This window comes from Theropithecus gelada, chromosome 12 (genome assembly GCF_003255815.1).
Source record: "Theropithecus gelada isolate Dixy chromosome 12, Tgel_1.0, whole genome shotgun sequence".
NCBI classification, from domain to species: Eukaryota; Metazoa; Chordata; class Mammalia; order Primates; family Cercopithecidae; genus Theropithecus; species Theropithecus gelada.
The window spans coordinates 47,443,610-47,459,726 of NC_037680.1; the positions used below are offsets into that span (position 1 = coordinate 47,443,610).

Genomic DNA, 16,117 nt, shown 5'->3' on the forward strand with positions numbered 1-16,117 from the left:
TATTTTCATTCAAACCTAAAGTGACAAAAAATGTCACATATGCAAACTTATTCTTTGTGGTCATACTAAGGGTTTGATAAGTCAGATGACAATGGTGTTCTAGAAAGAAAGACCAATGGGGACACCAAACTTCAAGAATATTTGGGGGTCAATTCACCTAAAGCCAACGCCCTGTATTCTCCACTGTTCAAAAGGCTTGTAGACAATCCATTGTCTTCCATTTCAACTAGTTGCATGGTCCACTGTGAAGGAGTGAGAAAAGAGCTGTGTACTTGTTCTTGACCTGTAAAGATTTCATCATGGAAGATTAATACTGATGCTGCTGCTGCCTGTTACTGGTTGTTTCTCTTTGCAGGTGCCAATATCGATCAGAGAACAGGATTTCAGTGGCAGAGTTGTTGCTATACTGTTATCTCTTCAGAACGGAGGCACAAGGAGAGATGAATGCCACATCGCAAGGAGCAAAGGAGAGAGAGAGAAAGAAATGGTGTCAGGTGGCATGTTGGATGTGATTTTTGTTTTAGTAGAGATTGAGATGACTGTAAATTGTTTAGCTGATTCCTTCGGTCTGCAAAGATACATTTGTGTTGGTGCTGATGATTCTTGACTAATCCTGTTTCAATTACAAATTGGTTATGTTTTTCAAATAAAACTCTGGCACTTATATTCAGGGCTCATAAGTCAAATGCACTCCCACACACACACATACCAAAACACACACATTAAAGCCAATCCCTACTACACTATTTAATACTCCATACTGAGATGTCACACTTTCTAAACACATTCTCTCCAACTAATCAAATATTTAAAATCAAGAAGACAAAAAAATTTGAAGACAAGAAAATAAAGAGTAACATACCCACATGTTGTTCATATCACAAACTTGAGCTGCAGTAGTCTCAAGACATAGTTACTGAACCTAATAACTTTCAAAATTCTCATTTACTCATCAGTCTGGGGTATTATGACTAGTAACTTGTATCTTTTTAAAAATATGGACATTTCAAGGCATTTAATTTTGCAGGGATTGATTGTATTTTATTTTTAGTTTTATGTGTTAATTTAGTGACAATCCTTGAAAGCAAATCCATACCTTTTTCTTCAACTCCAGAATAAAGATCTGACTATATAATCAACCTAGCAGAGCTTCTGAATCACAAAGATAAATTGTTTTCCCATAATTTGAATTTATCAGAGACAGATATCAAAACCTGATCAACTATAAGAGCCAGCAGGTTTTTGGTTTGTTTCCTTGAACCCACAACTCCACATGGGCACAGGTAGATAAAATAGGATCATTAGAAGCTTTGCCTCAAATTAACAACTTTTTAAAGATAGGAAATTACTCTCTTCACAACTACAAGCTTTTATTAATAACTGGGGAAGTCTGTATATAATTAATGATGACTAAAAAAGTTACTTGTTCCTTCTGAAATACTTTCAGGAATAATTTGTATAGTCTCCATATATTCTATTATACAGTTCTATTCTAAGAATTCCTTAAGATATATTTTAAAATTATTTGAGTTTTTATTAAAAAATGTTTTTTTAAAAGGTCTTTGTTGACTGACCTTTAAAAATAAATTGAGTGAAAATCAATATATTAACTTAGTTAATAACAAAGAAATATTGTAGTTCATACAATGGTCACTAACATAATGCCCAAGGAAGAAAATATGTGAAAGAGAATGAAAAAGAATGTGTATGAAAAATAATTAACTTAAAACTGTTCTCCTTTATCTGTAATGAAAATGAAATAGTATGTTCACCCCCCAATACATCAAAAAAAAAACTTAGGGAAAAGCAAACAGTCCAGTACTTAACAGAGATGCAAGGAAAACCACAATGAATTAATTTTTCTGAATACAATGAATCAACTTACTATTAGTCTACAACAAAATAATTCTAGGAATTAATCACATGGGTACAGTATTGAAATAGGACTGGGAATGGTTCAAGTTTTGGCTTTGTCACTTACTGGTGGTATTACTCCAGAGGAAGTATATATAGATCTGGGCATTCAAAAAGGTGTAATTAATGTTCACTCAAAAATGGCTAAAGCTTCAAAGTCTATAAAAAGTAATATGTAATTCCATTAAAATGGGAATTTGAATTATGCCTGTGTCAGGCAGAGTATGGCAGTAAGTCACTTAATAAATAGGTGAGCAACGACTGCATAAACTGGGAACAACTAAAACAATAAATATTAGATAAAAGAATTCTTGATACAGTTGAGGGGAAAAAAAAGTGATGCTCCACAGTGATTTCCCTAATCTCAGAAGAGAAAAATTAATAAGCCCGTAAGTAAGTTTACATTTACTTTTTGGTAGTAACTAGCAACACCTATTTATTTTAGCCAAGTACTTACTTTTGGAGGTTTCTGCCTGACTCTCATTCCTTACTCTATCACACTTTGGATAACAGACTAAGGCTATGTTTGGATTTATTATTTTTCTAACCCTGAAGAACAGTATAAAATATGAACTAAACTTTGTGATTTATTCAAAGGTAAACATACTTTTTCATATTTTAGTTTAGCTTTTCAATTATAGTGATTATCATTATGAAACACAATGCATGTCATAAATTATCCACTTCAAGAAAAAGTAAACAGGCCTGTCTATTCTCATATGTCCATATGCCATGGGTTTCCTCCATGAACTTTCGTCCTTCAGTGCTAAGAAAGTTAGTCTAATAATTAATTCTGCTTAATGTTAAGAATTTATTGAAGGGACAAAGAGCAAGAGAGTCACCTGTGCTAATGCAAAAGTATGCCAGGCTCCAAATCTAAACCACAAACTGACTGGTTATATTTCCTGTGCAGGATACAAGGGGCATCAAATATTCAGATCCAGCCTATGGTAGAAGCTGTATACTTACAAGTTGGAGTACAGTTCATGTCTGCTTAATAAACCCAGAAGCTGATAAGACAGAAGTGATAATATCTTTTCTTTTGACTCAAGCCTGTCCTGTGTGTGTTAAAAGTCTGTTTAATCTTTTTTAGAAAACAGAATGACCTTTTTTCCCACCGTGCTTCAGAATACCAAATAACTTATTTGTATACATGTAACATTGCTTATTATTTTTTAATTGTATAACTCAAAAATTAATACTCAGTTCTAAGCAGGCAACTGCTATTTATGCTCTAAGGTGACATTACTTGCTTAATTTTGTTCCCTGTATGTACTACTGGCCACTTTCTTTATAATACACTCATTCTTCTCACCCAAAATAGTCTCTCAGAAGAAAATCTGGGTATTCATGACATGAGAGTATGTTTCAGCATTATTGTTAATCCATTTCCCCAAAATATTCCACGATGAAGGTCAAAGAAAAGAAAATTTATGTTGTAAATTAGTTAAAAAGAAGATAAAGTTAGAAATCTAAGACAGCTCAGTAAATCTGATAAAAGCTAGAAAAAAAAAAGCAGGAAAAAGATTATGGAAGGGATAGTTATAGGGAAGAGTAAGTAAATACGAAAAATATAGAAGTCAAACACTGGGAAGGAGGAGAATACGAAGGTTAGAAGGTTTAGTGTTCTACAACATTTTACAAATGTCTATATAATATTTGGACATTAAGTATACCTTATGTTAGAAAAGTGTTTTTCACAGAAACCAGTGTTTTCAAAGTACCAGGAAAGCTTTAAAACCAATCAACCAAAAACAAAAACAAACCCTCCTTTGAAGCCTTTTCAAAGTGTACTTTTTGTAATACAAATAGCTAATTCTGAATTTAACTGCTTTACAATTTCAGATTTTATAACAGATTTTCATAAAATAAGGTGCACATGTAAAATGTCATCATTTAGAAAGAGTAATCTGAAATTTGGTATTACATGTGAAAATAATAACCCTTCAATAAAACTCTCAAGTACATCTTGGAATCACTAAGTATTCCTTTATCACCACAGGCTGGTTAGAAAATAACTGATAAATCTTTACATGAGACATCAAGCATAGGCCCTTATGAACTCATTATAAAAACAGTTTAGGTGGGCACACAGATACTTATGACTCATCCTGTACTAAAAATTCCCTTTTCCCTTCTATAGTTCCTTTACATGGTTCTATCATTATCATAGAACGATTACGATAGTTCTATAGCTCCATCTATTATAGAGAATAGACTGAAGTTGTCAACTAAGTCTCAAAGAGCAGGAAAAGCAGTCAATAATTGCAATAGAACAAAATAGAACTACTTAAAAAACAAAAAGACCAAAATAAATCATTTTTGAATTCACTGTTCAAGTAGTTTAGGTTGAAGCTTTCTGGGCAGTTGGCCTAGACAGATATAGCATATTAAAGGATACTAATGCAAATTATATATAATAATTTTCTATTCCCTATAATTAAATGGTAGGAGTCCCCAGCATATTAATAACATTTCCAAAACAAATTAGTATGCAGTGTAATAGTAGCTGCTATCAGAATGGGTTTCTCTGTCCTACCTCACCCGATCCCATGGAGACAACTTCACAGATACTATCTCCACTCATTCAATTTTACCTATAATTCAGCCTATTTAAAAAATTTAAAGAACCTGACAAGCAGAAAGCACAAAAAATTGGGTCAAAGAAATAGAATTTTATGTCTGTCGGTAACTTCATTTTGAGGGAAAAAAACCTACTCTGTTATTACTACTTCTCTGAAATCATTTGAACTAAAATTAAGACCTGTAAAAACAATAAACTGATTACAATTTCAGAGTTTACAAACAAGTAGAAAGATATACATTATTTAAAAGTTTGCAACAGTAACACATAGAAACGTGTTTTCTCAGTTTTATCCCTTTATACTATTACTAAGTGCTTTTTCCTATGTACACCACCTAATCGAAACATCACACATGCAACAAATTAAAAGATAAGCCGAAGAAATAAGTTTGCTATTTAAAATTGCTATTTCATTATGAAATTAACATAATACAGAATTTTAGATTTCCTCTTTAAAATGAAGTATTTTTTACCAAAAGGTAGTACTTAAATAGAATACTCTGAAGACTCTGGAGGTCTGTCCAAGAATCATTCCTCCACTACAAGGACATGGTATATCATCATCTCAAGATTTTTAAGTTGACACAGATAAACGAATGTTATTTTAATATACTCAACATAAAAATGTAATTTTGGCCGGGCGTGACAGCTCATGCCTGTAATCCCAGCACTTTGGGAGGCCAAGGCGGGTGTATCACATGAAGCCAGGAGTTTGAGACCAGCCTGGCCAACACAACGAAACCCTCACTCTACTGAAAATACAAAAATTAGCCAGGTGTGGTGGCACATGCCTGTAATCTCAGCTACTCAGTAGGCTGAAGCATGAAAATTGCTTGAACCAGGGAGGTGGAGGTTGCACTGAGCTTAGATTGTGCCACTGTACTCCAGACTGACAGCGAGACTGTTTCAAAAAACAAAAATAATAATAAATAAAATAAAGTAACTTTAATGCATCTCTTTTTAATCTGAAATGTTTAATTTGAAATCTTACTCTCTTAAATTTTGGCTTTTAATATAACACAACTTCCCACAAATTCTGGTAGCAAATTGAACTAAAAATGCAGCATATGTTTCACATACCTTTTTGAGATGTCCTAGTCTAAGTTTGAAAATTTCTTCCTGTTCATGATATTCTGCCAAAGTCAACCTGTCAAAAATGAAATTTTAATTCTACATATTGAGATTAATACTTAGTTTATTAACAACTAGCAAAATATAAAAATCAAATGGAAATACTAAAATGTGGACAACTTTAAGCCCAAAATGTATGAGACAAAAATCCTTTGAGATATTCTTCAGAATATATTTAATACTTTTAGATGAAACAGTTAACTAATTCTACAATGATTTAATGAGTACCATTTATCAAGTGATGTTCTAGAATTTATATCCTAAGGATACAGTGAAAAACAAGACAATTTCTCCTTACATATTAGTATGAGCTTACACTCTGGAGGTAAGCAAGTATTAAAAAAACCCATGTGATGAAATCAATAAGTTTAAGTAACAGTAAGTGTCATGAAGAAAGCAAAAAAGGATGGTATGGTAATGACTAATCGCATTACGTTAATTTGGACTGGGTGTTAGAGAGGTGACCTTCATCTAAATACAAAAAGACAACCACGAGAGGACTCTGGGGAGTATATTCTAGACATGAGTTATAGAAAGTTTAAAACTCTAAGATGAAAATAGTCTTGGCATATAAATAGAAGAGAAAAAATGGGAGTAAATTAGATGTAGTCAAAAAGGTTGTGAGTAGTAGGAGAAGCAACCTGGGGAGACAGACTATGTATAGATTTGTAGGCAAAGTAAAGAATTTCAGTTTTACTCTAAGAGTAATGGGAAATCACTGCAAAGGGAGTCAGTTCAGTTTGGGCAGTTCTTAAAAAGAGGAAAAAAACAAAGACATTTTTCCTTTCCCTGCTTCAGTGTGTTGGGAGTAAATAGGAAAGATTTAAAAAATGCTAAAACTTTAGTTAAAGTACTAAATTCTGGCCAGGTGCAGTGGCTCACACCTATAATCCCAGCACTCTGGGAGGCTGAGGCAGGTGGATCACTGGAGCCCAGGAATTCCAGACCAGCTTGGGCAACACAGCAAAACCCTGTCTCAATCTCCCCTCACCCCCCAAAAAGCACTATATTCTTATACGCCAAATATAGAGATAGGGTCTTGCTTTGCTGTCCAGGTTGAATTTGAACTCCTGGGCTCACGTGACTCTCCTGCCTCAGTGTCCCAAGTAGCTGGGAGTACAGGTGTACACCACCATGCCTACCTACTTCAAAATCTTAATAAAAATAGATACAGGACTTTAAGTCTTCAAAGTGCTTCATGGTTATCTTATTATTTCAAATATTCTTACCTAACTTTGAAAAATAATCAGTTTAATATATGCAGAACCATAATACGAACTTATTAGGGTCTCCCTCTGTTGCCCAGGCTGGAGTGCAGAAACCATGATCTCAGCTCACTGCACCTCCACCTCCCAAATTCAAGCAATTCTCCCACCTCAGCTTCCAGAGTAGCTGGGACTACAGGCATATGCCACCATGCCTAGCTAAGTTTTATATTTTTAGTAGAGATGGAGTTTTGTCATGTTGGCCAGGCTGGTCTTGAATGCCTGGCTTCAAGTGATCCACCCACCTCAGCCTCCCAGTGCTGGGATTACAAGTGTGAGCCACCACAACCGGCCCATACCCCAACTTTTAAAGAATAGCTCTTATCTATCATATTCAAGCCCTTGTTTAATTTACTTATGTGTTCTGAGGTTATTTCATTAAGCTCCTAACTCAGGTGTGATCTGTTTGGTTTCAGTCCCTCAGCAACATTTAGCATAAATGCTGTTTCCCTTTAGCTAGATGCTAATTATATTTACTAATTCTAAAAAAGGAGTATTCAAAGGAAATAAACAAAAACAAGAAATTCGGTTAGTATTCCACTCGCAACATCTTAAGAGCCAAAAAAATTAAAATTTTAAATTAAATCTCTCTACCCAGTTTTAGGGTGACACAACTACTGGATTTTATTACACTGAATATAGCAATAGTTGATAGATGCAGCAGTTGCTTATAGTAAATTTAGAGAATTAAATGCTGGAGTGTGAATGTAGATGAAGTGAGAGAGGGAGGAGGAGGAATGTGATACTAAAGAAAATGAGGTTGAAAACTAAAATGTATAATATCTCAACTAATCTAGAAAAGAAAAGATGTAGGAATGTTGGCAAAAAGCTTCTGGATATGGGTATAGGTTTACGCCACTAGAGGAAGTTTCCCTGTATAACAGGATCATAAATTCATATTCTTAAAGTATGGTTTTAGGTCCACTAGTAGGTCATAGGATGGGCTCATAACTAATTTTTAAAAGATATTTAAATTTGTTTTGTTTCTATATAGAAATTCTATACTAAGATTTTTACTGAATTACAAAACAGCTAAAATTTGGCATATCTTAAACCAAAATTAGTACATGACTTGAGTTACTTGAAATTTTTGTCCTACCAAGGGGTCTGGCTATCAGATATAACTGCAAAGTTCCTACACATGCACATGGCTACACTTTGTGCAATTTGAGAGAAATGGTATTTTGTTGTTGTGTGTTGTTACGCTACTCACTTTCCAGGGCAGTGATTCTTACCATTTTACAATCACAGAGATCGTAAAAAACAAAACAAAACAAAACAAAAACAAAACAAAACAAAAATCTGAAGGAAGTTATAAATACTCTTCCCAGAAAATTTTACATATATATAATTTTGGGATTCACAAATCTCAGTAAGAGTTCCTCTGCCAGCGTCTTGTCTTGCCAATTAGAATGCAAACCCCCAAATGACAAAAGAGCCATTTCTTACATTTTCTCTCCATCTCCTACTAGGAAGTAGTAGGGATTATTAATATCTGACACATTGTAGCTTCTTCGATAATCTCTGTCCATTTGTATTAATAAAAAACACTTTTAAAGAAATCTACGTATTTAGATAAAAGAAATTGGGAACAATCTTCTTTAAAGAAACAGGATTTTAGACACAGAATGAAAAGAGCTAAGCTAGGATAATGTTCACATCAGTGGCTTTTAATTATCAATACTTTTATGTGTATAAGATGCTTTTAAAAAAACCTGCCCTCTCAAACAATTCAGTCGGTTAAATTACTTAGCAAATCTTTTATTCATAGATAAGGCAAAGATATAGTCCATCTCTTCCCATAGACTCACATCTGATGAGTTAAATTATTAATATTTTTATTATATACACACAAAAATATTTTTATTATGCACACATAACAATGTAATATTTTTATTATGCACACATAATATTTTAAAAGTTAACAAATTTAAACCCCAAACATAGGACTTGACTCCTGATAATCTTCCATACTAAGTCTGAGTAAATGAAAAATTTTTAAAGTGTTCTAAAAGAGTTCAACAGAAACGTGGGGTGACAGTATTTTAAAAAGTTAGTCGAAATACCAAAAAAACAGGGAATACTCATTTTAAACAAATTTGGTGTTAAATGTCTTAAAGACATTCTGTTTAAGCAAAGAATTAACCTGAAGCCTCAAAAAACACAAGCTATGGTAAACAGACTGTTAGAGGCACTTAAACAAAAATTAGCCAGATGTGGTGGTGCACACCTGTAGTCCCAGCTACTCAGGAGGCTGAGGCATAAGAATCACTTCAACCTGGGAGGCAGAGGTTGCAGTGAGCTGAGATTGTGCCACTGCACTCCAGCCTGGGCAACAGAGCAAGAAAAGAAAACAACAACAACAACAAAAAACCCAAGAAAACTAACATCATAGTTAATGGTGAAAATGGAAAGATTTTCTCCTAATATCAGGAAAAAGACAAGGACATCTACTTCCATCACTGGTATTCAATATTGCACTGGAAGTCCTACCAGAGCAGTCAGTAAGGAGAAGAAATAAAACACATCTAAATTGCAAGCTAAGAAATAAAACTGTATTTGCAGATGACATGCCTTTATATTTAGAAAATCCCCAGAAAATGCACAAGAAAAAAATCACTAAAACAATAAATAAATTTGACAAAGCGGCAGAATAGGAGAGCAATACACAAAAATCAGTTACTTCTATATACCAGCAATGAACAACCTGAAAAGGATATTAAGGAAGCTATTACATTTACAATAGCATCCAAAAGAATATAATACCTAAGAATCAATTTAACCCAGGAGGTGAGAGACTTGCCTACTAAAAACTACAAAATATTGCTAAGGATTTCAAAAAGAGCTAATCAGATGAAAAGATATCCTATGTCCACAGATTGGAGACTTCCAAAAAGTATGGTACTTCCATAAGAATACACATATATACCTATGAAACAGATTTGAATTCAGAAATAAACCCAAAAATCTATGGCCAGTTGATTTCTGACAAGGGTACCAAGACCATTCAATGAGGAAAGAATAATCTCATCAACAAATAATGGGGGGACAACTAGAGAACCACATGCAAAATAATGGAGTAGGACCCCTACTTCACTCTGTGTACAAAAATTAACTGAAAATGAATGACCTAAATATGGGAACTAAAACTATTAGAAGATAACACAGGAGGCTGGGCACAGTGGCTCATGCCTGTAATGCCAGCACTTTCGGAGGCTGAGGCAGGTGGATCACTTGAGGCCAGGAGTTCAAAACCAGCCTAGCCAACATGGTGAAACTCTGTCTACTAAATATACAAAAATTAGCCAGGTGTGGTGGTGGGCACCTGTAATTCTAGATACTTGAGAGGCTGAGACGGGAGAATCACTTGAACCTGGGAGGCAGAGGTTGCAGTGAGCTGAGATCGCGCCACTGCACTCCAGCCTGGGTGACAGAGCGAGATCCTGTCTCAAAACAAAACAAAACAAAACAAAACAAAGGGAAGATAACAGAGGGGTAAATCTTCATGACTATAAATTTGGCAATAAATTCTTAGGTTTGTCACCAAAAGCATAAGCAACAACAGTAACAAAAGTCAACAAAATACAATTCGTAAAAATTAAAAACATTAAAAATTAAAACAATTGAATTCATGGAGATAGAGAGGATGACGGTTACTAGAGCCTGGAAAGGACTGTGGGAAGGGGGGCAAAAGGTGGGGTTGGTTAATGGGTGCAAAAACATAGAATGAGTAAGATCTAGTATTTGGTAACACAAGAGGATGACCACAGTCAACAAAACTATATTGCACATTTTTAAATAACCAAAAGAGTATAATTGGAATGTTTATAACAAAGAAATGATAAATGCTTGAGGTCATGGATACCCCATTTACCCTGATGTGATTATTACACATTGTATGCCTGTATCATAATATATCATGTACCCCATATATTGGTTGGTAGGCCTACTTTCAGTGGCAAAAACCACAATTACTTTTGCACCAACCAAATACTATGTACTCATGAAAATAAAAAACTCCTGTACATCAAAGGATATTATCAAAAAAGTAAAAGACAACTTACAGAATAGCAGAAAATATCTGCAAATCATGTATCTGATAACAGTTTAGTATCCAGAATACAAAAAAAAAGAAACAAATACCTCCCACAACAACAAAATAACAAACAGTCTCGTGAAAAAATGAGCAAAAGACTTGAACAGACATTTCTCCAAACAAGATATATAAAGTCCAGCAAACACATTAAAAGATGTTCAACAACATTAAGTCATTAGGGAAATGCAAATCAAAATCACTGTGAGATATCACTTTACACCCACCAGGATGGTTATGATTTTTAAAATGGGAAAGTAAAAAGTATTGTCAAGGATGTAGAAAAATAGGGATAACTGTCATGCTGGTGGGAATGTAAAACGGTGCCGACTGGAAAATAAGCAGTTCTTGAACAAGGTAAGACATAGAATTACCATAATACCCAGTACTAGATAGATAAAACAAAACATAAGTCCACACAGAAACTTGTAGACAGGTGTTTATAGCAGAACTATTTATAATAACCTAAGGGTGGAAACAACCTAAAGGTCCATCAATGAATGAATGGATAAACAAATTGTGCATAATCACACAATGGAGTATTGTTCAGCCATAAAAAGAATGAAGTACTGCTACATGCTACAACATGAATATACCTTGAAAACTTATACTAAGTAAAAGACACAAAAGGTCACATAAGGTATGAGTCATTTTATATAAAACATTCAGAAGAAGCAAATACACAGAGAAAGAAAACTGATTATTTGCTACTGGAGGTGAGAAGAGAAAGGGCTAGGGAGTGATTATTTAATGTGCACAGAGTGTTCCTCTGGGTTAAGGGAACAGTTTTGAAACTAGAGAGAAGTGATGGTATATAACAATGTGAATGTACTAAATGCCACTGAACTGTACATTTTAAAATGGTTATTTGTATGTTATATGAATTTAATCTCAATTTAAAAATGTTATCACTAGGAAAAAAAATAGGTGATTGTGGGAGGGATGAAACTAGTTTTCTTATGAAGACTCCAAATGTTCACAACATAATAGAAATTGAATTGCAAGTACTTACACTTCGTATAAGTATAATGGCTGATATGGTTTGGCTGTGTCCCCACCCAAATCTCATCTTGAATTCCTACATGTTGTGGGAGGGACCTGGTGGGAGGTAACTGAATCATGGGGGCAGGTCTTTCCCATGCTGTTCTCATGACAGTGAGTAAGTCTCACAAGATCTGATGGCTTTAAAAAGGGGAGTTTCCGGCTGGGCTTGGTGGCTCATGCCTGTAATCCCAGCACTTTGGGAGGCCGAGGCGGGCAGATCACCTGAGGTCAGGAGTTCCAGACCAATCTGCCCAACATGGCGAAACCTCGTCTCTACTAAAAATACAAAAAATCAGCCAGGCTTGGTGGCAGGCACCTGTAATCCCAGCCACTCAGGAGACTGAGGTGGGATAATTGCTTGAACCCGGGAGGCAGAGATTGCGGTGAGCCAAGATCGTACCACTGTACTCCAGCCTGGGCAAAGAGCAAAACTCCGTCTCAAAAAAAAAAAAGGGCAGGGGGGAGTTCCCCTATACAAGCTCTCTTCTCTTGTCTGCCACCATGTGAGACATGCCTTTCACCTTCTGCGATGATTGTGAAGCCTCCCCAACCATGCGGAACTGTTAGGTCCATTATATCTCTTTCTTTTGTAATTTGCCCGGTCTCAGGTATGTCTTTATTAGCAGCGTGAAAGCGAACTAATACAATGACTTACACACCAAGTACCACCGTGATATGCAAAATAATGGCCAAAGATTTCCATATTCTAATCCTTGAGACATGTGAATATGTTAGGTTATAAATAAAAGGAAAATGAAAGGTACCAGGTGAAATTAAGGTTGCTTATCAGCTGACAGTAAAACAGGGAGTTATTCTGCATTACCCATGTGTGCCCAGAAGGAAGGGGCGGCAGTGTCAGAAACAGAGTAATATGACAGGTGAGACATTTGACTGGCCGCAGCTAGCTATGAAGACAGAAGGGCATCATAAACCAAAAAATGTAGGCAGCTTTTAGAAGCTGGAAAAGGCAAGGAAATGGATTCTCTTCTAGAGTCTCTAGAAGTAACATAGCCCTGTTAACAACTTGATTTTAGCCCAAATGAAACCCATTTCAGATTTGTGATTGCTAAAACAGTAAGGTAATATTTCTGTTGGTTAAAGCTAGGTTTGTGTGATTTGTTACAGCAGCCATAAGAAATTACTTCTTACCTGGAAGTAGAATGCTCCTTTAATAAATACCTAAAAACACAGAAATGGCTTTGGAATTGGGCAGGGGACAGAAGCTAGAATTTTAAGAAGCTTAATTTCTAAAGGCTGGGCACAGTGGCTCACATCTGTAATCCCAGCACTTTGGGAGGCCAAGGCGGGTGAACTGCTTGAGGTCAGGAGTTCGAGACCAGCCTAACCAGCATGGTGAAACCCCGTTTCTATTAAAAATACAAAATTTAGCCTGGCATGGTGGTGGGTGCCTGTAAATCCCAGCTATTTGGGAGGCTGAAGCAGGAGAATCACTTGAACCCAGAGCGAGACTCTGTCTCAAAAAAAAAAAAAAAAAAAAAAAAAAGGCATAATTTCTAAAAAGTTTAAACAGGTTGTTAGCAGGCTAAACGTTATCAAAAAGAAAGGATAACCTAGAGAACAGAACCCTGTGCCCAAAAGGCAGAAGCACAAGATCACCATAAAAGATTATTCTCAGATCTTGAAACCAAATGGAGTTTGGATGGATTTTGAAATTCCACAGGAATGTCCTTCCACTGCTTTGTGTTTTGAACATGAATGTCTATAAACTGTCATCAGATACCTGTCCCACCATCGTACTGTGGGAGGAGATAACTTGCTTCTCGAGTTTCAGTTTCACAGATGAAGAAAAACTGTGTCTCAAGGTGGATCACACCCCAAGTCCCACTCATATCTGATTTATTTGATGAGAATTGGAACTTTGAGCTTATGGGATTTAGATGCGACGTTAGACTTTGAGCCAACACTGTAACGGGGATGTTGAAATAGGGTGAATATACTCTGCATGTGGAAAGGATGTGAATCTTTGGGGGTCAGGAGGCAGAATAATGGTTTTCCCAAAATGCCATATCCTAGTCTTTAAAAAAGCTAGATTTAAATGGGATCAAGTTTGCTCATCAGCTGATTTTAAGATAATTACTTTGAATAATACAGCTATGCACACACAGAGGAAAGGAAAAACAACATTTTATTTGCAGGAAACTAGTAAAAGTCACAGAAAAGGTAATATCTGAACTAAATTAAAAAGAAGCAACAGCAGGAGGACAGGAAGAAGAAATGGGGTATTAAGAGGCATGATGGGCCCGACGCAGTGGCTCACGCTTGTAATCCAAGCACTTTGGGAGGCTGAGGTGGGCGGATCACCTGAGGTCGGGAGTTCAAGACCAGCCTGACCAAATGGAGAAACCCCATCTCTACTAAAAATACAAAATTAGCCAGGCGTAGTGGCGCATGCCTGTAGTCCCAGCTACTTGGGAGGCTGAGGCAGGAGAATCACTTGAACCCAGGAGGCAGAGGTTGCAGTGAGCCAAGATCCTGCCATTGTACTCCAGCCTGGGCAACAAGAGTGAAACTCCATCTCAAAACAAAACAAAACAAAACAAAAAAAAACAGAGGCATGATGACCCAAGAGTACAGCATGGAGATACTCAAGCAAAAGTAAAAAGGAATGCAAACTGCAGATTAAGGAAATATCTTCTGCTTGTTTGCTAAGACTTTTAGTCACAGATCAATGTTAAATTTTATCTAATTTTTTAAAAATTTTTATCTATTAAGATAATCATATGATTTTTCTGTTTATGTGAAAAATTACATATATTTTTCTAATCTATAACCAACCTTGCACATCCAACATAAACCCAACTTGGGGTCTTCATAAACTAGCATTTTTATATCTTATACGTTGTGTTTGTGTTACTATTTAAGATTTGTGCATTTATTTTTACAAGTGAGATTTGCCTGTAACTATCGTTCTTGTACAGTCTTTGTTGAGTTTTGGCATCAAGACTATGTTGACCTCAGAAAACAAGCGGGAAGCATATCTACCTTTCCTGTTCTTCAGAACAGTTTGTAAAAGACTGGCACTATTTCATCCTTAAATCGTTGATAGAATTCTTAGATGCAGTTATTTGGACCTGCAGTTTTTCTCTGAATAAATGTTTAAATTACAGATTCATTTTATTTAATAGTTACAGAACTATGTGGATTTTGTTTCTTCTACTGTCAGTTTTGGTTCCATTGCATTTTTCTGTAAATGGGTCAATTTCACAAAGATTTCAAATTTAAGCAATTTTATATGTGTTGTTTCCCTTAAATATCTAGAAACAGTAGTAAATATTCCTTTTTTCATTCCTGGGGATGGCTGTGGTTTTAAAAAATCAGTCATATTAGTTTTATTAGGTTTTTCCCCCTACAAAAATTTTAACACTATTTTTAAAAAACTGGTTTATTTTCTGTATTGTATGTGTGTTTCCTACACTAATTTCTGCTATCTTTTCCCTCTTCCTTCTTTGGTTAATTCTCTTGCTCATTTTCTTTCTAACTTATTGAAATAGATGCTTAGTTTGTAAAGTTTTAGTTTTTCTCCTTTTCTTACATACGTAACTAAAGCTGTAATTTTCTCTCTAGATACTGTTTCATATTCATTTTATCAATTTTGTTATGTAGCACTTTCACTAACATTCATTTCAAAATATTTTGAAATCTTTCATTTCAAAATTTTCCCTCATTTTCATTGGCACTTTTCCACTAGCTTTTAGTTACAGATTTCTAGCTAATTGCATTGTGGTCAGGGAACATATATAATGATTTCAATCATTTTCATCCCAGAGTTCTACCAAATGACTAAAGGAGAAAGAATACCACTCTTACATAAACTTTCAATCCTGTGAAATTTGCCGAGGCTTGCTTTATAACCAATTTTTTTTTATAGTCAATATTTTTAAAAGAACATGTATTCTGCAGATGTTGGGAGGTATTCTATATATGTCCATTGGTTCAAGTTTGCCAATCCCATTAAATCTTGCATGCACCGCGTGTTTTGTTTTGTAGTGCTTTATTTTTATCTACATGTTCTATTTCTAAGAAATGTGTTTAAATCTCCCATTATGATTTGTGGATCTATTATTA

The 16,117-nt window shown here is 35.2% G+C and overlaps 1 protein-coding gene across 2 annotated transcripts in view; it reads right to left on the reverse strand.

The window, feature by feature from the left end:
- The window catches only part of TLK1 (tousled like kinase 1), a 168,104-nt gene that overhangs the window by 32,524 nt on the left and 119,463 nt on the right, over nucleotides 1-16,117 (reverse strand). For both annotated transcript variants that reach the window (XM_025404800.1, XM_025404801.1), the window contains one exon: nucleotides 5,579-5,645. In XM_025404800.1, the coding sequence (XP_025260585.1) occupies nucleotides 5,579-5,645 (67 nt within the window). The remainder of the gene's footprint in view (nucleotides 1-5,578; nucleotides 5,646-16,117) is intronic.